This window comes from Python bivittatus, unplaced genomic scaffold (genome assembly GCF_059951505.1).
Source record: "Python bivittatus isolate LINGU-HERP-01145 unplaced genomic scaffold, Pbiv_v1 ctg000020_np1212, whole genome shotgun sequence".
In the NCBI taxonomy this organism is placed as follows: domain Eukaryota; kingdom Metazoa; phylum Chordata; class Lepidosauria; order Squamata; family Pythonidae; genus Python; species Python bivittatus.
The window spans coordinates 123,131,012-123,151,749 of NW_028277030.1; the positions used below are offsets into that span (position 1 = coordinate 123,131,012).

At 39.0% G+C, this 20,738-nt stretch overlaps 1 protein-coding gene across 3 annotated transcripts in view; it reads left to right on the forward strand.

The window, feature by feature from the left end:
* ATL2 (atlastin GTPase 2) overlaps nucleotides 1–20,738 on the forward strand; it is a 43,997-nt gene that overhangs the window by 20,395 nt on the left and 2,864 nt on the right. For all 3 annotated transcript variants that reach the window (XM_088148886.1, XM_007431686.3, XM_007431684.4), the window contains exons 3-12: nucleotides 912–1,046; nucleotides 3,293–3,397; nucleotides 8,051–8,101; nucleotides 9,654–9,710; nucleotides 11,092–11,184; nucleotides 11,328–11,466; nucleotides 13,429–13,556; nucleotides 14,484–14,540; nucleotides 15,647–15,718; nucleotides 19,004–19,435. In XM_088148886.1, the coding sequence (XP_088005012.1) occupies nucleotides 912–1,046; nucleotides 3,293–3,397; nucleotides 8,051–8,101; nucleotides 9,654–9,710; nucleotides 11,092–11,184; nucleotides 11,328–11,466; nucleotides 13,429–13,556; nucleotides 14,484–14,540; nucleotides 15,647–15,718; nucleotides 19,004–19,435 (1,269 nt within the window). The remainder of the gene's footprint in view (nucleotides 1–911; nucleotides 1,047–3,292; nucleotides 3,398–8,050; nucleotides 8,102–9,653; nucleotides 9,711–11,091; nucleotides 11,185–11,327; nucleotides 11,467–13,428; nucleotides 13,557–14,483; nucleotides 14,541–15,646; nucleotides 15,719–19,003; nucleotides 19,436–20,738) is intronic.

Genomic DNA, 20,738 nt, shown 5'->3' on the forward strand with positions numbered 1-20,738 from the left:
GTGACCGTTCAAAATTATGATGGTGCTGAACGAGGGGGACTTAAGACTGGTCCGCAAAGTTGAAGCCATTGCAGTGTCCCCATAGCCACGTGATTGCAATTTGGACACTCTGGTGCCCAGTTCGCAATTATGATGTAGCAGCAGGCCGTGGTCACATGATCACCATTTGTGACCTTCCCTGCCAGCTTCCCACAAGCAAAGTCAATGGGGAAGCTGGCAGGGAAGGTCACAAGTCACACCTGTAAGTCTGTCCTATCTTTGCTCCTGAGGAGCCCCACTATGGAGTACGAGATCCCAGGGATCTCATACTCTGGAGCACCTGCCTGCCCGTGCTATGTAATGGCCTCTGCCAGCCTGCCCACACTCCATAGCACCTGCCTATGGCCCCTGCTAGCCTGCCTGCACTCAGAAATGCCTGTCTGCAGCCCCTACTGGCTCACCCGTACTCATAATTGCCCACCCTCAGCCCCCATCAGCCTGTCCATGCTCAGGATGGGCCCTGCTGGCCTGCCTATGCGCCATTGTGCCTGCTCACACTCCGTAGCACCTGCCTGTGGCATTGTACTGTGCTTTGTAGTGCCTACCCACACACCCACCTGCCTATCCCCTTGCACTCCTTGCCTCAGACTCCCACCTTTTCCTGCTTAATGACCTGCACAGTCTTGAGGTTACGACAGCAATGGGGACTGCCGGGATTGCTGTCGCTAAGCGAAGCGATCACGTGACATTGTGCTTTATGACCGCATCACTTAGTGATGGAATTCTGGTCCCAATTGCCATCGTAACACAAGGACTACCTGTAGTAATGGCATAGGCTTTTCTTATTAGTCAAAATTAAGTGTACAATATTAGCATATGATTGCCTTGAACTTCTCACTTTATTAAATATATATATGTGTGACCTATTATAGGAGTCATCATCTTGGATAGGTGGAAATAATGAGCCTTTGACTGGCTTTACATGGAGAGGAGGGTGTGAGAGAGAAACAACTGGCATTCAGATTTGGAGTGAAGTATTCATAATTTCCAAGCCTGATGGGACAAAGGTAAGCCATTAAGTATCTGACACAGTGCTTACTGACTTTGCTAGTTTGTTGTCTAGTTATGACACATTTGGCTGTCTCCTTCAGTTCTCTAATTACATAAAACAGACTTTATGGTAATGTCAAAGTGTTCTACTAAATTTACACTAGTGCAATGCTATATTTTTTGTATAGTTCTGTAGAGTTAGAGGCTGTAGGAAAGAAGTTTTACATGTTACTTGATCACCAGAAGGCAATTTAGTTCAATTCCAGGCAGAGGAATTTGGACTATACAAGATCTATAGTAACTATAATGGCTGCATGTACTTGATGACTCCCAATAAAGTAATATACTGCATCCTGATGGTCAAGTAATGTGTAAAACTGCTGGAATATACACTGAAATAGTCACCCCTCTAGAATGGTATAGTCATGAAACCTTCAGTATTACAGAATGATCTAATAACAGCTCGCTCTCTCTAGTCTGAGAACTCATATAAGGAAGGTGTATATAACTCATAGATTGCAGGAAAAAGAGAAATTGGCAAATGCTGCTTTCCATTTGTGGAAGTATCCACTTAGCAGAATTCTATTCCACGTGTCTGGATTCAGTCAGTAATGTGTGTCAAAAAAGAGTGCCTAGATTGATCTGATTAATAGGAAGAGATATGTGGCCTGAGTGTATTATTGAAAAATGTGTTTAGCTGTTTGTTTATTCTTGTTTAGAGAAATAATACTGCATTGTTTTTAAAAGGATGAGTTACAATACTTATTGTTGGAGCTCTTCTGACATTCTTTCTCTGATTCAGCACCCAACATTTCCTAGTGGGCTTCATTTCTTTTTATTTTACTACAGCTTGCCATTTTACCTAAACTAGGGATTTTGGTTACAGTTAATAATTGATTTTAAGACTTGTTTTATGTTAAACTAAACTGTTTTTAATAACAAGTTGTTGCTTCATCTGAACAGAGAAATGCAAAAGCAAAATGTTTTGATCCCTCTTCCTGATAGGAGTTGATGTGGTATTTTACATACCACTGAAATATGTTGCCAGGATTCTCCAGGCATGGAACTTCATGGACTCAGCATGGCTAGATTGCAGACAGAAATAAGTTTTACATACACATACAGTCTACCTCCTGCTGTTTGAAGTTGATGGACACTTGGCTGTTCTTTTCCTAGCTATGAGCAACAGCAGTATCTTTTACATCTTTACATAATGGTTCTGTTTCGTCTGAGAATCATTGACTCATCAGTTTCAGCCCTTATACATGTTTAGCATTGTATCTAATTGTAGTAAGTGTTAGGTGTTAAGAATGTCTAATATTATATGCAGTATATTGGTCACCTAATGCAAAGAGAGGACTCTTTGGAAAAGACCCTGATGCTGGGAAAGATTGAAGGCAAAAGGAGAAGGGGATGGCAGAGGATGAGATGGTTAGATAGCATCATTGAAGCAATGAGCATGAAACTGAGCAAACTCAGGGAGCCAGTGAAGGACAGGAAGGCCTGGTGCGATATGGTTCATGGAGTCACTAAGAGTCAGACACGACTTAACGACTGAACAACAACAATAACATATAATTAAACTTCAGAAAATACCCAGTAATATTTACTCTATCAGATTGGTATATGTGGTCCACCTCCCCTTAAACCCTTAGAAATGTATACGTATGTTACATTATGCTATTTCTGTGTACAAGGTTTTACATGATTTCCATCCCTTTGTGGGGGGAAATTTCTCTATTTTTACATAATGTATATCCTGTGTGGCGTTTTCAAGTGGAGGTAGTACTTGATCAGTTTTGTAGCCAGACATTATTCTTTGGGGTTCAGAGTCTTTACCAAGAACTGATCTCATGGACTGATAAATCCTAATAAGGATGAAAATGATCCAGTACTGCCTCCTGGTGGTCTATGTAGCCAGTAATATTTACCAATATAAACACATTTCTTATGCCTAACCGCAATAGAGCATCATGCAAATTTTCGCATGTGAGTTTTTTGCTTCACATTCAAAACAATGAATGCTGAGCTATTTGGTCAGTTTTTAGACTTTTAACAGGCTGTTAATTAAAGAGGTTGTGGATACTGGTGAAGGTGAGTGTATATTTTCTGTTGACTGAGTTGAAGTAATCAGGATGTAGTAAAAATTGCTCTTATCATACCTTCATTGAATTCAAGCTTTCAAATTTAAAGTAACAGAATTGTTCATTCTCTCTCCCTCTCCCTCTCCCTCTCCCTGCCCCCCCCCCTTTAAACCCTTTAGGTTGCTGTATTACTAATGGATACCCAAGGTGCCTTTGATAGCCAGTCAACTATCAAAGACTGTGCAACAGTATTTGCTTTAAGCACCATGACAAGTTCAGTCCAGGTAAGTCTGTAGTAATGTCAGGTGGTGGCAGCCTTTAAATATTTTCAAGTCTTATTTCAAAACACATAAATGGCCTGAAAACGTAATAGTAAAACTATCAATTGCTTTCTTGTTTTATGTTTTTTCCACCGAAAGTTGTTTTGATTATGGCTGCATAGAAATAAGTTTGTTTAATATATAAATCATATGTATCATAGAAAGAACTATTGTGCTTAATCTTTCAGTTGCCATAGGACACTATAGCTAGAAGCAGTAGGGTTCAAATATAATGCTCATCTGAAGTTTGATACAGATTTTAAAAGTTCTTTGTTTAACTTTGAAAAGCCAATATAGTGTAGAAGTGGATGGTCTTGATTAAAATAGGAGAACCTGATATCCAAATATCCACTCAGTCCCTATTTTTAAATTCAGGTCTAATATAGCTTACATAGTTATAAAGATAAAATGGGGAGGCAAGAATTTTGAGCTCTGTGTAGGAAGAATGGCAATATATCTAGTGTGTAATGTATAGTTTTAGTTTAAAGACTAATGTTTAATTCTGTTACAAGTAGTCCTCAATAACAATGCTAATTGTGACTGGAAACTCTGTCATTAAGCGATCCAGTCATAAGTCAAAAAACCATGTGGCCGCACCACTTAGTGATGGCAGTTCTGGCAGATGTCATTAAGTGAGGACCGTGTGGGTCATTCAGTGAGGTCCTTACATGATTATGACTTCTGACTTCCTGCCTGCTTCCCCACTGATTTTGCTTGTGGGAAGCTGGCAGGGAAGGTTACAAATCGTGTTCACATGCCCATAGGACACTGCAATGTAATTGCAAGCTGGGTGCCAAGTGCCCAGATTATGATCATCTGACCACGGGAGTACTGCACCAGCCGTAAGTACGAAGACCAGTCATAACTACCACTTGTTCAGCGCTGTCGTAAGTTCAAATGGTCGCTGAACAAGTGGTTATTAACTGAGGACCACCTGTATAAGTTTTTCTGGAATAGAACTTACTTTTAACAACTGTGTGGGCATTTTGTGTGATGCTAACCTGACTACTTTGGAATTTAATAAGTCTTTCCACACAGATACATATACAGGTAGTCCTTGGTCAGCGACCGTTCGAACTTATGATGGTGCTGAATAAGTGGTACTTAAGACTGGACCTTGAAGTTCCAGCTGTTGCAGCTTCCCACAGTCACATGTTTGTGATTTGCAACCTTCCCTGCCAGCTTCCCACAAGCAAAGTCAATGGAGAAGCTGGCAGGAAGTTGGAAGTCGCGGTCACATGAGACCCTTGCTTAATGACCTGTGGTGATTTGCTTAATGACAGTAACTGGGGACTGCCAGAACTGTCATCGCTAAGCAGTGCAGTCACATGCACTTTATGACCACATTGCTTAGCAATAGAAATTTTGATCCCAATTACTGTCGTTAAGTGAGGGCTACCAAAGCTTGGAATGAATTTCTCCTTAATAATGCATTGGTTATTTAGGTGCTGTTGAGTCAGACCTGACTCCTAGTGATTGTATGTAGATGCCCTCCATCTTCACTTATTCTTAGTGACAGTTCACAGCTATTTCAGGAACATTGGAAGCATAGTCATTTTTTCTCCTCCAGTGGGTTGATACCCACTTGTAGGCTCTTTATAATAACTACGCTGTGTGTTAAAATAATTTTTTCTGCTTTCTCCAGATCTCAAAATCTTGGGCTGTATGTCAAAGTTACTAGTTACTTCTAATTCAAAATATTCACTGTTGTCAATAAAATCTAGATATGTTTATTGTTGCTAATAGAATATTAAAATATTCAAGAAGAAAATTAATGTTCTCTACCAGGTTCTCTGGTAATAAATTGAGCAAACTAATTTAAAATAAAACTCTAGCTTGCTAGCTTTGGGTATATAAGCAACTTATGTTTTTAAATTGGGCATCTTTAGTGTTGACATCCATATTTTCATATATTATTTCCATTCTTGTTAATTACTAGTTCTGTTCTAAATGTCTTCCTCTGTTTTATTTTGCTGGGATTTTCTGATTGCTAAAGTTGACCACAATATTCTGTCATCACAAAAATTCAGTTTTAATGGTGTCTACAGGTAGTCCTTGCTTAATGACCCTAATTTGGATCAGCCACTCTGCCACTAAGTGAAATGGTCGCTAAGTAAGAAATCACATGACTGCGACTGTGCTTTCCAGCTGGAAAGAGACAAGAGTAGTCAGTTTCACACCTTCCATTTTTGTTTGTCTCTTAACCACTCCCCCGCCCTTTGGAATGCTCGAGTGTCTGCTTACTGTCTTTTACACATCGAAAGCAATGCAATCATGCTGGCAGCCTGGGGCTGGGAGCCACAGGTATGCTATGTAAACAGCTTATAGTTCTCTCTTGAAATATCTTTTCCAGTCTCTACGCTTTGCAGGGCGGGGGGAAAGAGAAACAAGCAAGTGATTTCTGTAGGCAGTCTCTTCTTTGTCTCCTGACCCTTCCCCCAATCCCTTACAAAGTGGCAAGATTGGAGAGGGATTTCAAGAGATCAAGCTGTATGCTTTTCTGCGCATCAAAAGCAGTGTGATTGCGCCAGCAGCCCTGGGCCGGGAGCCACGGGCGTGCTATGCAAGCAGCTTACAGTACTCTCTTGAAATCTCTTCTCCAATTTGTCTGCTCTGCGGGGGTGGGGGACAAGCAATTTCTGTAGGCAATCACTCCTTTGCCAGACCGTTTCCCCTGCCCCAGAAAGTGGAGAGATTGGAGAGGGATTTCAAGAGAGCAAGCTGTTTGCTGTTCTACTGTAATGGTATGTGGGAATGATCTTGGGAGATGGGGGCGGGGAAAGAGATGCTGCCTAGGGAACAAAAAGATAAGAGAGGGCATAGCCTGCAGCTGCATAATGGGCAGAGAAAGAGACTCAGAAAGGAACCTCCCTAACTTTTCAGGTGGTAAAAGAAATGGGGCTTGCAAGATTCTAGTACTGTAGCCTTACAATAATGTAGAATTAGCTCATCTGGTCATGTTCTCTGTCTGGTCTACCTGGGAAGGCTGACAAATACACATCAAAAGCAGTGCGATCGTGCTGGCAGCTTGGGGCTGAGAGCTATGGGCATGCTATGCAAACAGTACTCTCTTGAAATCTTTTCTTCTCCAATCTCTCTGAGAGGTGGAGGGGGGAAAGCAAATGATTTCTGTAGGCAATTTCTCTTTTGTCTGACCCTTTCCCACTGCCTGCATGATCACATTGCTTTCAATGTGTAGAAGAGCAAACAGCTTACTCTCTTGCAATCCCTTCCTCTCCGATCTATCTGCTCTGCAAGGGGGGGGAAAAGAAAAAAACACAGGTCAGGCACAGGACAACATGTACTGGCTGTAATGGCCATCATGTGACTGAGGGATGCTATAAAAGTCATAAATGGTCATAAATTGGCTGTAAAGTTATTTTTTCAGCACCCTAACTTTGAATGGTCATTGAACGAGTAGTCAGTAAGCGAGGACTATCTGTAGTTACTTTTGAAAAGTTAACAGGTAGTCTTTGGGTTATGATCATTATGATTCATGCCATTCAAAGTTACAGTGGTGCTGAATGAGGGGGACTTATGACCAGTCCTCAAAGTTGTGGCTGTCGCAGCATTCCCTTGGTCATGTGATTGCGATTTGGGCACTTGGCAATCAGCTCTCAATTACAATAGTTGAAGTATCCCATGGTCATGTGATTGCCATGTGCAATCTTCCCTGCCAGCTTCTCACCAGTAAAGTCAGTGGGAAACCGGCAGGAAGTCTCAAGTCATTCCCGCTCCTGCTGCTTTTTCTCCCGAGGAGCCCCCTGGTGGTATGAGGATCTTGTACTCCATAGTGCCCACCCACGGTGCCTGCCAGCCCTCACACTGTAGCACCTGCCTGTGGCATCTGCTGTCCTGTGGCACTTGCCCGCCAGCCTGTACTCCATAGTGCTGGCCTGTGGCACCCCCCCACCTGTACTCTGTAGTGCCCGCCTGCATCACCAGCCTGCCCACCTGTAGCTCTTGCCTGCTGGCCTACTTGCCTTGGATGCAGTTTCAACACCTCTTCCCATGTCGTGGTCACATGAGATCCTCGCTTAATGATGGCAGTGGGGACTGCTGGGATTCCTGTTGCTAAGTGATGCGGTTACGCGGTGTTGCATTTTACGACCATATTGTTGAGTGATGGAAATTCTAGTCCCAATTGCCATTGTAACCTGAGGACTTCCTGTATAACTTCCAAAGCTGTAATCTAATTTCTTCTATCAGTGGAAATAGTATAGACTGATCCTCCCTCCCTCTATAATCTTTTGAGGAGCCCAGCATAATAAGAGGAAAGAAGTCAAATACTCTGATGCTAGAGCGACTTCTGTGTCCAATGTCTGATTATATTTGGTGGTACATCCCAGATAATATTCAGAAGTTCCAGTTGCCAGCTAAATTTGTACTTTACCTCAGTCTTGTCCATGGAAATCTCATTTTTGCCATTTTGATTTGCCTCTAGACTTTTTAGAAAAGTGTTTTATTAACTTTCAGCTCAAATTAGAAATTGAGGGAGCTTTCCACCTAAAATGCTGTTCTAGTCTGGTTGACAAACTTTCAAAAATCTAAAAGCTAATCACTTAATTCATGAACATAAGTTTGGTTAGTAAATGTAAAAACTATTGTGCCTTATAGGTATACAACTTATCACAGAACATCCAAGAAGATGATCTTCAGCATTTGCAAGTAAATATGTCCTGATTCTATAGTAACTCCCATTATTAATAGGTTATTAAGCTTTTTGCATATGGATTGTATCAAGGGTCAGTAGCATACTTTGACAATTCTTTGTGCCTTCAGGGGCTCAATTTTGGAAGGTTTCTGATTAAGGGACTCTTTAAGGAATGCAGGAGGTTGCTAGAAAAAGGATGAGGGGGCTAAAATCCTCTTTGAGAACTCTAATTACAATGTTTTTAACTACTGGCTATTACTTGAAATGGGCTGATAAGCTTTTTTCCTCTATGACTTATAGATTATTTGCCTTAAGATTAGTATTCTGTATTTATAAAATTGTTTTCCTAATTTTATCTAAGACAATTTGAGATTTGTTTAAGTCAATTTTTTTATATTGGCATACCATGAATTATACAGGTTGCAATCTGTGTATACAGTAGCAATTTCCGGCACATTTTCTAATACATTCTTGGGCTGCCTAATACCTTAATCATGCAATTCTCCCTCAGGTTATATCTTCTTGGAGGTATGAATACTTACTGTGCCATCGAAACTTTTAACTATATTTGGGAGCCATTTTCCCTGTTTATTTTCACTGGGGTCTTAAACATCCTTTTAAACAAACTTTAAAAAATAGAGGCTTGAAATAGAACTTCTTTTTGTAGACAAATATATGAAATGATAGAAATGCAAAGAAGAGTATTACATATATCAACTGTAAACTGCCCAGAGTAATTTTCTAGTGAGATGGGCAGTGACCAAATTTGAAATATAAATAAATAAATATACTTACATTCTGTGGTGGTAAATATTAAACAGCCCATCATCATAGATCTTGGTAACTATGTGACCATGATAACAACATTTTGTATTAGCATGATATTTGCAGCATTGCAGTTCAAATATTCACACAATTAGAAAAATAAGGTTGGTTATTACCAGTACAGGTAGTCCTTGACTTATAACCATTTGTTTAGCAGCTGTTTGAAGTCATGATGGCGCTGGAAAAAGTGACTTATGACCAGTCCTCACACTTATGACTGTTGCAGTGTCCCTGCAGTCACATGATCAAAATTTGGATGCTTGGCAACTGGCATGTATTTATGATGTTATAGTGTCCTGGGGTCATGTGATCGCCATTTGCAACCTTCTCAGCCGGCTTCCATCAGGCAAAATCAGTGGGGAACCACGTGATTCACTTAACAATCATATGATTCACTTAATGATCACAACCATGTGATTCACTTATCAGCTACGGTGACTCGCTTAATGACCGCTGCAAAAAATGTCATAAAATTGATGCATTTTCCGGTCCCTATTGTGGTTGTAAGTTGAGGACTACCTGTATTGTACTGCTGTTGAGATTCATGAATTCAGAATGTAGAAAAGTTTTTGGTTATTAATTAGTTAGACTATTAGGTTTTGTGAATTTGTTTTGTACAGCTTCCTAACTTAAGTACAGCCTTATAATCCATCACTGAACAATCTTCATGTGTAAATGTTTATTACTGTGTTATATGTCTTTGTATTTTATGTATATATTCTTAATAATTTTGTTTAATAGCTGTTTACAGAGTATGGAAGGCTAGCAATGGAAGAAATTTACCAAAAGCCATTTCAGGTAATAGTATGCTTATGATTACTGTTTCCATGTTTGTTTATCTTAGGGAAAGTTTCATATACTATAGCAGTAGTTGTAAAACAGTAATTGCACCATCTGCCCAACATGTGGAATAGATACATAGTTTTTAACCACCAATCCCTTTTAAGAGTGCGTGTTTTTCATATTCATGTACTATCAGGTGTTGAAGTGTTGTGAAAGTTAGCTCATTTCAACTGCAGCAGAAAAGCTACAATAGAATTGTATGGTTCATGAGATGCCAGTTTGGTCTAGGTGAACAGGAATTCCTTGTACGTTAAACAAATTGGTGAAGGTGGGAGGTTTACTGCACACAATTTGCTATTATGTGACCATCACAGAAAGGCAGAGAGAGAGAGAGAAATCTTTGCTAGCTTGCTGCTTTGTAGAAGTCATTTTTCCACCTCAGCAAGTTGGCTAGTAGTTTACATTTCTATTCTCTGTGAGAAAAAGGAGGTGGCTTTCTTCTTCATTAGCAAATATGGAATTACAGAGTATTAGCCTCTTGCAGGCTGATAATTTTTATGCAGGTTATTTTCATGATTCAGCTGGCAATAAAACCCAGCTCTATCCTTTATGATCATGCTTGAAGGTTTACATAGTAAAATAGTACATTAGCATTTCAGGGATGTGCATGAAATGGCTGGTTTCAGGTAGTCTGTGCCTGAGCTGAAACATAAATGTTTTGGGTATTAGCGTTTATGCAAGAAATGAAACAGGACTGTTTTGGGTCAGGGTTGGGTGGTCTACGGAAAAAGCCAAGGACATTAGCAGTTGAGGAAAAGTAGAAAGATTGGAGGGGGAGGGAGGGCAGTGGAATATATTAGGTTAGGACATCAGCAATGGTGGCAGTGGGATGAAAGGAGGAGGAAAAGTGCTGGAAAGATCAGGTGGTCTGGTAGGATATGATGGACTGGGCAGCATCAGCAGAAAGGAGAAAGGGAAGGGAAAATGTTGGGAAAATGAGAACTAGGGGGCTGGTGGGATATGCTTTACTTGCCCCATCTGGATTCTGTTTTGTCCGAAACCCAGAATAACCAAAATATTCTGGGATTTGGTTCTGGATTGATCAGAAATGGTTTGACGTAATTTCCAGAATGTGATGGTTTTGTTCCAAGGTAGAAATAAAACAGTTTTGTAATTTTGTGCATACCCTATAGAGTGGAAACTTTCAAAAGAAGCTGAGATAGAATGAGTTTAAAGTATTCCTTGCTGATTCCACTTTTATGTTAATGATATGTTTGGGTTAAAAAGATACTTGTTGAACTATTGGTTGCAAAGATTTTGTAATGATGTTTTCAGTGGTGTGGTATTCTCTTTGCCAAAAAATAAGGTTAACTCTTATTTTTGCATTTCCATATAGACTCTTATGTTCTTAATTAGAGACTGGAGCTATCCATATGAACATCCATATGGTTTAACCGGAGGAAAACAATTTCTAGAAAAGCGATTGCAGGTAATTCATTATCAGTAATAGTTTGCTTTTTTATTCTGTGAGAGCTGAGCTAAATGGAACATGCAAATAATTATTTTTGGATTAGATTAGTTCTAACTCTCTGCAGAAGAATTTCATGTCCTAAAAATGTATGTTACTTCTAGGTAAAGTTGCACCAGCATGAAGAGCTTCAGAATGTAAGGAAGCACATTCACTCATGTTTCAGTAATCTAGGCTGTTTCCTGTTGCCGCATCCTGGTCTTAAAGTTGCAACTAACCCAAACTTTGATGGGAGGCTAAATGGTAGGAGGTTTTCTATTTATATAGCTGGCTATGAGGTATTACTGGCTTGAATGCACTTTGAATGGTTGCATTAAAGGCAGTAAAAGGAAATAGCAAAGTGTACCTAAGTCTGAAATTCAGTACAAAAGAATATTGATGGGATAGTTTAGATGGTTATTGGAGGAATACTAGCAGCATGTTAATTCTATTTAAATTATTTGATTAAGCACTAGAATTGTGCAAAGTATTCGAAAGAAATGCTATATAACATGGGGGAATGAAACACCTCTCTTCAAATCTTTAAAGCAGCCATATCTTTTGCCAGACTTTTATAGCCACCTGGCTGCCTCTGCAAGCTACTTTGCTTTATTGGGAAGAAAGTGAAGCAAAGTGGCTATGCATTTACTTGCAGGAAGAAATATTCAGGGGCAACTTCAGAAATAGGTGTGCAAATGCTGCAAAATACTGGTTCCTCTAATGAAAAGAGAAATCCTTTGTTTGACTCCTACATGTTGCAAAGCATGTCTTTCAATTGCTTTGAACAGCCCTATTAAGTATACAGTTATATAATAAAATAATGCATATGATGGAAATTAATGTGACAGTTTTAATATTGATTGTTTAATGTTTGTGATTGAATACTGAAATGGATGTTGCTTATCAAGTTATTTATAGAGCAGACATTCTATGAAATTTGAATTTTACTTTAAAATTCAACTGGCATAATTATAGCTAAGCTGAGATTGGATAAGTAATCATGGTTTCCTGCTGTGAGAATGGATTGTGGTTCTATATTTTTTCTTCTCCCCTTCCCCCTGTTTCTTTGAAACAATTCACTATATTGTCCACTGCAAAACAAGTTGGGATCTGAAACCATATTTAGATCCAGTGTGTTTAAACAAAAATATAGTTTTTGTTTAAGATCCTCTCTAGCAACCAACACCCAGATAAGCAGGAATTAACACAAGACAAACAATCAAGCAGAAAACAGTACCCTAATCAAGGAACTACCGAGGAGAAAACCATACCCCCACCAACATTGGCAGGGCAAGCTACTGTATATAAAAAGGGAGAAAATGCCACACTCATAGCACTGATGATGTTACCTAACTGGGTAATGAAACATCTGCAAGCAAACAACCAAGCTCAGAAAGCACCAACGACTCCACAGCCCCAATTTATTCATTTGCCATTCATCCTTGAACCTTTCTCTTCTAGTTTTATCACCTACATTTCTGAAGTACTGTACACCATTCCTACTGCATTAACTTTTATGTTTCTCCTGACATGCCCACCACTCACTTCCATAAAACAAGGTGGGCAGAAGTATGTTCTTATACATAATTTTAAAAATTGTTATAATAATTGCTGCTTCTTTTGACAAACATTATCTTTTTGCCGGTATTTACATATCTTAAACACTTTCTGTACATTTTTTCATTATTAATAAATATCCTGTATCTGCGAGTATATACAGTAATACTTTTTAAAAATACCCATATATCCCATATATCGTTGTATATAAACCTATCCATGGACAAGCCGACCCTAGTATTTTTAACCAAAATACCATGAAAAATGTGCCACCTACAGATGAGTCAATTGTGAAAATTAAAACTTATGAATGTTACGAGGCTCAGCTTATCCACAGGTGGCACATTTTCATAGTATTTTGGATAAAAATTCAAAAATTGGCTTACCTGCGGATGGGCTAATCCGTGAGTAGATAGAGTATATACAGTATGTCTTCTGACTTGACATTAGTTTTTTAAAATGAAGATTTTATGCTGTGTATTAATTTTTTATGAAGAGTTAATGTTACTTCATAAATTAACAATCCACAGTTTGACTAAGATTTTATGCTTTGGGGATGTTTTTAACAGAGTTGGGATAGTTCCATTAATATTGTCTCTTTGAAAAAAAAGGATTTTGCATTAATTGAATAAAATTTCTTGTATCTTTTTTTTTTACTAATTCCACCAGATATTGATGAAGAATTTAAGAGAGAATTGCGGAATCTGATTCCTTTGCTGCTTGCCCCTGAAAATCTGGTAGAAAAAGAGATTAGTGGCTCAAAAGTGACTTGTAGAGATCTTGTGCAATATTTTAAGGTACAATCGTTGCTCTGTGCTTTAAAAGAAAATTATTTTCTTGTAAATTTTAATTATGAAAGTATTTAATAAACTGTAGTATTCCACTGTTCACATACTATGGCTAGCATATTCAAAGCCAAGACTTCTTGTTAGGTTTTATCTTTAATAGTGTCTCATAGCTCTATTCTTTTTCTAATTGCTTCACAATAATCTATATTATATTGAGATTTATATAGATTTTAGTTAATGCCTCTTCTAGTATATTACATAAATTGAGCCTTTGATATATGGATAGTTGTCTGTTGCCTTTTGTTGCCCTATTTCTTTAGATTCTTTGCTCTAGTATAATGTGCCTTCTAGTTGTTGTTGTGAATATATATTGTTCTTGGACAATCTATAAACTACTGTACTTCAAGTATAAATCTCCATTCTGCCTTTGTTTGCAGCATTTGTCCCAAAGTTAGGCAATAATAACAATTAGATGCAGTCATCCAAAAGAGGCAGATTTTGTCTACTATTGCTTTTGAGTTTGTCTATGAGAAATAAAATTACTATTTAATAGAAGCTCTTTCAAGCAGCACACTAAGCACAATAATATTATGAGAAGAAACTTTAATTAAAAATCTTTTAATCGTGAGTCGTCCAGAGTCACCCTCTGGGGGAGATGGGGGGCATATAAATTTAATAAATAAATAAATAAATCCTAGTAAATCACAATCAGTGTTCTTGTTTTCCTGCTGTATTGGATATGTTCAGTTTATGTGGATCATGGAATTTAATAATACATAAAATTCTTGATTTGTTTAAAACCACATTTTAATCCAGTCAGTTACTTCATTTAATTACATTTGAATTTAAATGTAAGGATAGAGTTAGATTTTTGTGCTGTAAAAGTATTGTTTTTAAGTCAAAATTAGATGGTAAAAATATTTATTTCATTTTCAGGCTTATATTAAAATCTATCAAGGAGAGGAATTACCTCATCCTAAATCAATGCTTCAGGTAAAGTTTTATGTATACCTATCTCTCAAAGCATGTAATGCCAAACCATGTTAATGGCATATATTAAGATAAGCTAGAGACATTTCAAATCTTATTCAAGAACAGGGGATCAGCAGGCTTCATTTTGGTATTCCAGACTTGATTGTAGAATTTAATATGGCTTTCATATGGCATTGATCCACATTTGATTGCAGTTTTTACTCTAAATTGAAAGATCATTTAGTTGTATGTCATTGAATTCTAGCTGCTTCTGGCATCCTTGCAAGTTTAAACCAATGGCTGGACTATCCAGTAATCTAATTTAGACTCTTGGCAGAAGTCTTTCCCAGTCTGCATCCATTCAGTTTCCGACTGGGATGCAAAATATTGAAGGAAGAGTATATAGATGCAAATATTGAGCTTTGACTACCAGGACAAATATTGAAAATGTAATTTACAAGATAGTTGTCTATGTGAAATGTGATAAAATATATTGAGATTAAATAGAGATAGGCAAAAGGTAGATAAGGATCTACTCTTTGATAGCTAATAGTAGATCATTAAGGATCTCTGGTCACCCAATTCTTTAATATCAGCATGTCTCTCATTAATAGCAATGCAGATAAGTCTTATTTGTATATGGTTCATGAGTAATAGGTTCTGCTGGCTTAGCCATCATTTTGAATCTGGCTCTAGTCTCAGTAGTTTAGTAAAAAAAAAAGAATGGAGATCTTGCAAGCTTGAAGTCTCTTTTTCTCTTCCTTTCAAGCAGTCTTCCTCAATTTTGGGGTAGGAATTGTAGTTTTAGTATATCTAGAAGCATAGCTTGATGAAAGCTTCATTTTAATTGACAAAACCTTTACAGTCATTCTGATTTACAAAATTACTTACAAACTTGTTAAGGGATTATTCGTAAATCTGAGATTGCAAGGTGGCTGCCAGAATTTACAGTGTAAAACTATAGGGGATAAAAATGTTTAAATATATGTGTATTTTGAAAAGATGTATGAAAACTATTATAGAAACTCATCCAAACTCTTAAAGGGTTTTTTTGGTAATATTATTAGTATTATTATTAGTATTACTACTACTTTTTAATATTACTACTACTACTACTATTACTGTAGGCAACAGCAGAAGCCAACAACCTTGCTGCAGTAGCTGGAGCAAAAGATACTTACAACAAAGAAATGGAACAGGTAGAGTATTTATACGAAGTTGTAGGCTATTAGTCAAATCCAGTCTTTCTCAGCTGGGGGTCCACGGAACTCTAGAGTTCTGTCAGAGATTGCCAAGAGTTCAGCAAGAGATTGTGATTGAAAAAAAAATTGCACATCATGCCCTTGTGGTGGTGAGAATTTTAATGTGCTCTGACTTAGCTGCCTGCCTGCCTGCTGCTTTACTGTTGTAAAAGTTGTAAAACATGGATTGTGTAGGTTAGAAATGAATTGTGTTGAGAAGTTTTGTATTTTTTCCTATTTTTATGCAGTGGTTCCCTGAGACCTGAAAATCACTTCAAAGGTTGCTCCAGGGTAAAAAGGTTGAGAAAGATTGGTCTAATCTAGGATACATTTACAGAAACAGGCCTGCTCTGGAAAAAATTATGATACCAGCACTATAAGCTGGAATATTAACAATATTGTAAAGAATGCAGGGCAGTACAGATTGGGTTCACAAATCAAATTAAGTCATAAAATAATCTGTTTGGTTTTGGCTTAAGAGTTTTGTGTGATTCCAGCCATATTCTCACTGAAGTCACAAGTGTATCTTTGGCAGTTTAAATAAGTTTCAAATCCTGATTTGTTTTGGTTTGGATGAAGCAGTAAGCATACTTTATTTATTTTTTAAACTTTGTTATAACCACCCACAAAAGGCCCCCCAAACACACATTAACCCCAGGCTTGAGACTTGAGGGCTTTTTGGAAACACAGGAGAGAGTTGCTGTCTGTATCTCTGGGGGGATGCTATTCCAGAGGGTGCAGGCCATGACCATGAAGGCAGCTTCCTCAGTCCCATAAGATGACAAAGTTAAATAGAAGGCATCTGGAACTCACCCACTGCCAGAATGTATTGGTGGGGGTGGGGGCAGAAATAATTGGAGATAGATGGTCCCTCAGGTATCTAAGCCTTATGACATGAAGGGCTTTATAAGTAATGACCAGCATTTTGAATGGCATCCAGAAACCAATTGGTCATCAGTGCAGCTTGTGCAGCAGCAGTGACACAGGGGCATACTAAGAAGCACCCATTAGTGCTTGCACCACTGCATTTTCTACCAGCTGTAGCTTCCAGATGGTATTCAAGGGCAGCCCCATGTACAGCAGTTGCAATACAGGTAGTCTTTGCTTAAGTACCACAATAGAGACTGGAAAATTGGTTGTTAAATGGGGTGGTTATTAAGTGAGTCACCATGTGACAACCCAATTTTATGACCATTTTTACAATGGTTGTTAAGCAAATCCAGATTACCCAATGGACTTTTTTTTGCTGGAATTTGCTTAACAATGTGATTCGCTTAATGACCATCATAAAAAGATCAAAAATTGCAATCACATGACTACGGGGGTGGTGCAACGGTTGTAAGTGTGAGTACAAGCTGTAAAGCACCTTTTCCAAGGCTGTCATAACTTCAAACCGTTGTTAAACCAATGGCCGTTAAGCGAGGACTACCTGTAATCCAATTGTCAGGCAACCATGGTGTGGGTAACTGTCTGTAGGACTTCCCTGTCAAGGAACAGGTGCAACTGACGCACAAGATGGAGCTGTGTAAAGGTCCTCCTGGCCACAGCTGTGTAGCAGCAGCTGTGAGTCCAGAAGGAATCCCATGTTATACACCTGTCTTGAATAGGGAAGTGCTACCCATCCAAGACCAAGAATGAAAATGACCCCAACCCTGGGGAGGCCAAACAGTCTTGTCAGGATAGAACTGAAGTCTGTTCCGCCCCATCCAGACCTGAATGGATGCTCTCACCCAGCAGTTTTGTATAGATGTGCTACAGGCATGATCTCTCCTCCTCTGTCAACATTGACTGTTAGACAGACTGCTGAGGTAGGAGGCAAGCCACTGTAACCCGGTACCTCCCAATCCCTACAACCAGTCCAGAAGGATACTGAGGTCAGTGGTATTGAAAGCCACTGAGAAATCACAAGGATGGATGCATCATCTCCATGCTGGCTCCACCAAAGGTCATCAGCAAGTGCAACCAACACTGTCTTCCTACTATATCTCATTCTGAAACCTGACTGAAATGGGTCCAGATAAATGGTTTCCTCCAAGATCTCCAGTAACTGCTGTCCAACCATGTTCTCCACAACCTTCCCCACAAAGGGAAAATTGGAGATTGGACAATAGTCTAGAATGGAGGGATCCAGCATACCACCGCATCCTTCAAGGCCAGTAGGACCACCCTGTCTCTCAGAGAGGCACATACTAGTACATGGACCCTTGGTCACCTCCTTGGCTGCCTTAACAACTCAGTAGGGACCAGGATCTAACAAACAGGTGACCAAACTAAGATAGGAGGACCTTGTCCACTACCTCAGTTGTCACAGAATTGAATTCAGTCCAGATAAATGTCACAAGACTGCCCTGGGCAATTCACTCAGACTCGCCCAATCAGAGTCCAACTCTGAATGAATCTGACTTGACTTTATCTGCCAGATAGCATGAATATTGCTCACTGTGGCCCTACATGTGATCCTGTGGACCAGCTCCTGCCCCCCATCATTCTAAACCGGGCCATTGGGTGGCTATTGGCAGACCCAGTACGGGCGGAGAAATAACGTTTTGCACCCTTGTCACCACAATGTAGGCCCAAATATGGCCTCTTGCTCATGTTCGGTCAAATTTGCTTTTTGAACCAAAAATTTTATTATGAACCAAAAGTGGCTAGGGTTAAAGAAAATGAAGAATACCTCCTTGCAGTGCTATTAGACAGAAGTGCAGTCCTGTGTTTTATCCATAGTTAATGACTGTAACTGTATCAACCCCTCAGATAACTTTCTCAATTCATGCACTTACAGAATCTTTGATAGGCCTGAATCAGTTTTGGTGATATTACGAAGATCTGTGAGACAAAATATGCCTTTATTTCATACTGCATCTGATTGATTTAACCACAAACGGCTGTTTTTCTTAAGTGTCCTCTGAATTTTCTCGCAATTATACTGTAAGGGCAGTAGAGGAAGGCTTCACTCCTTTATTATTTTTATTTATTATATTTCTATCCCTTTTAGAAGTTCAAGGTGGCCTACCTGGCTTTTCACCTGTAGTTTATCTTGACTGTGAAAGTGGCTACACTGAGAGATACTGATTGGCCCATGGTAGTAAAATGAATTATGTACATGAATGCGGATTTGAACTTGGATCTACACAGTCTTAGTCCAATTTATTAATTTTTTAGTGGTACTAATATTTTTAACAGTTCTGTAATTTTTGAACTGTTCTAGGTTATGTAAGCTAATAGGTCAATTCATTCCAACAGGTTTGTGGTGGAGATAAGCCTTACATAGCTCCTGCAGACTTAGAGCAAAAGCACCAAGATCTTAAGGGATTAGCAATCAAACATTTCCGTTCTGTGAAGAAGATGGGAGGTGAGGAGTTCTGTCGCCGTTACCAGGACCAGCTTGAAGAAGAGCTTGATGAAATCTATGCAAACTTTGTGAAGCACAATGATGGCAAAAACATCTTCTATGCTGCTCGTACACCAGCGACTCTATTTGCTGTCATGTTTGCTATGTATATAATCTCAGGACTGACTGGATTCCTTGGCATGAACTCCGTAGCAACCCTGTGTAACCTTGTGATGGGCTTAACACTTGTCTCCCTTTGTACATGGGCATATGTTAAATATTCCGGGGAATTCAGAGAAATTGGAACACTCATTGATCAGATGGCGGAAGTACTATGGGAACAGGTTGGTATCTATTTATCTACTCACTTGAAGAAAGTAGACAATTTAATTGTTAGGCGAACATTGGTCTAGAAGCCCATCCTACATGAATATAGGCCAAAGACAGAATGCAATCCTAGAGAAAGAAGCATTATGAAAATGACAGTTGAAATCAATTTAGAATATCATTCTTGGTGCCTAACCATGCAAGCGCTTTATGAAAACCTCTTGAAAGAAAGATTCATGTATGTCAGTATGAAGTAAGAACAGGATTTCTGAGGGTGAACATTTGAAGGCCCATAGTTGTGAATCCTTATCTAGCTATAGTTCATAATGTGTTAAGTCCTACCTGTGAGACTTGAGAAAATCACCAAAATGCTGCTCAGTACCTAGGACTGAGAAGCCAATGGTGAAAGATCTGTTACCACAAAACAGATCATAAGGGAGGGAAAAAGAGATGTGGGCTTTAAACCCTGGAGCTGATAGGGAGATAAAGAAGGATGGTTAGATTCCTAGATTCTGCAGTAGTTGATTTTTGTCATCATAAAAGCTGCTTTTGCATCTGCAGTAAAAGCAGAGCCTTTCCTTGAATTATCCACTGTTATGCTATGAATGCATGTTTGTCTTTCGAGAGAGAGAGAGAGAGAGAGAGATTTATTGCCATGTCCAGCATGAAATTCTGAAGTGAAATGGAAGGAAAACTAATGTAGATATAGAAGGGTCAGACACCAGGCTAGAAACCGGGAGACTGTGGGTTCTAGTCCTGCCTTAGGCATGAAGCCAGCTGGATGACCTTGGGCCAGTCCCTCTCTCTCAGCCCCTGGAAGCAGGCAGTGGCAAACCACTTCCAAAATCTTGCCAAGAAAACTGCAAGGGCTAGTCCAGGCAGTTGCCAGGAGTCAACTCTGAGTTGAAGGCACCAAAACAAAAGAAATAGAAGGGTCAGCTTTATCATAAACTAGCTCATATGTACGCTAATTAAATATTGAAAATAATTATAATACGGAATGTTATATAGAGAATAAAAACATTCTATGTTAAATATTAATATACTGACTTTGGATCCAGAGTATATGAGGGTTCTTTTCATTTTCAGACAAAACAGATCCAGCAGAGGAAGGGAGAACTGGTGTTCCATTTATTTTTAATATCCTTTGGCTCCCACATTTTTCAGGAATATCCCCTGGGCATCTCTCAGGAGAGCATAGTGGGAGGGAACAGCTGATTAAATTACTTCTTGGTCCTCTTCTCTTGGGGAAGGGTATCCCACAGACTGATTTCTATTTGTGAAAGCTATAAAAACCAGCACATTAAAAAGTGAAGTAAA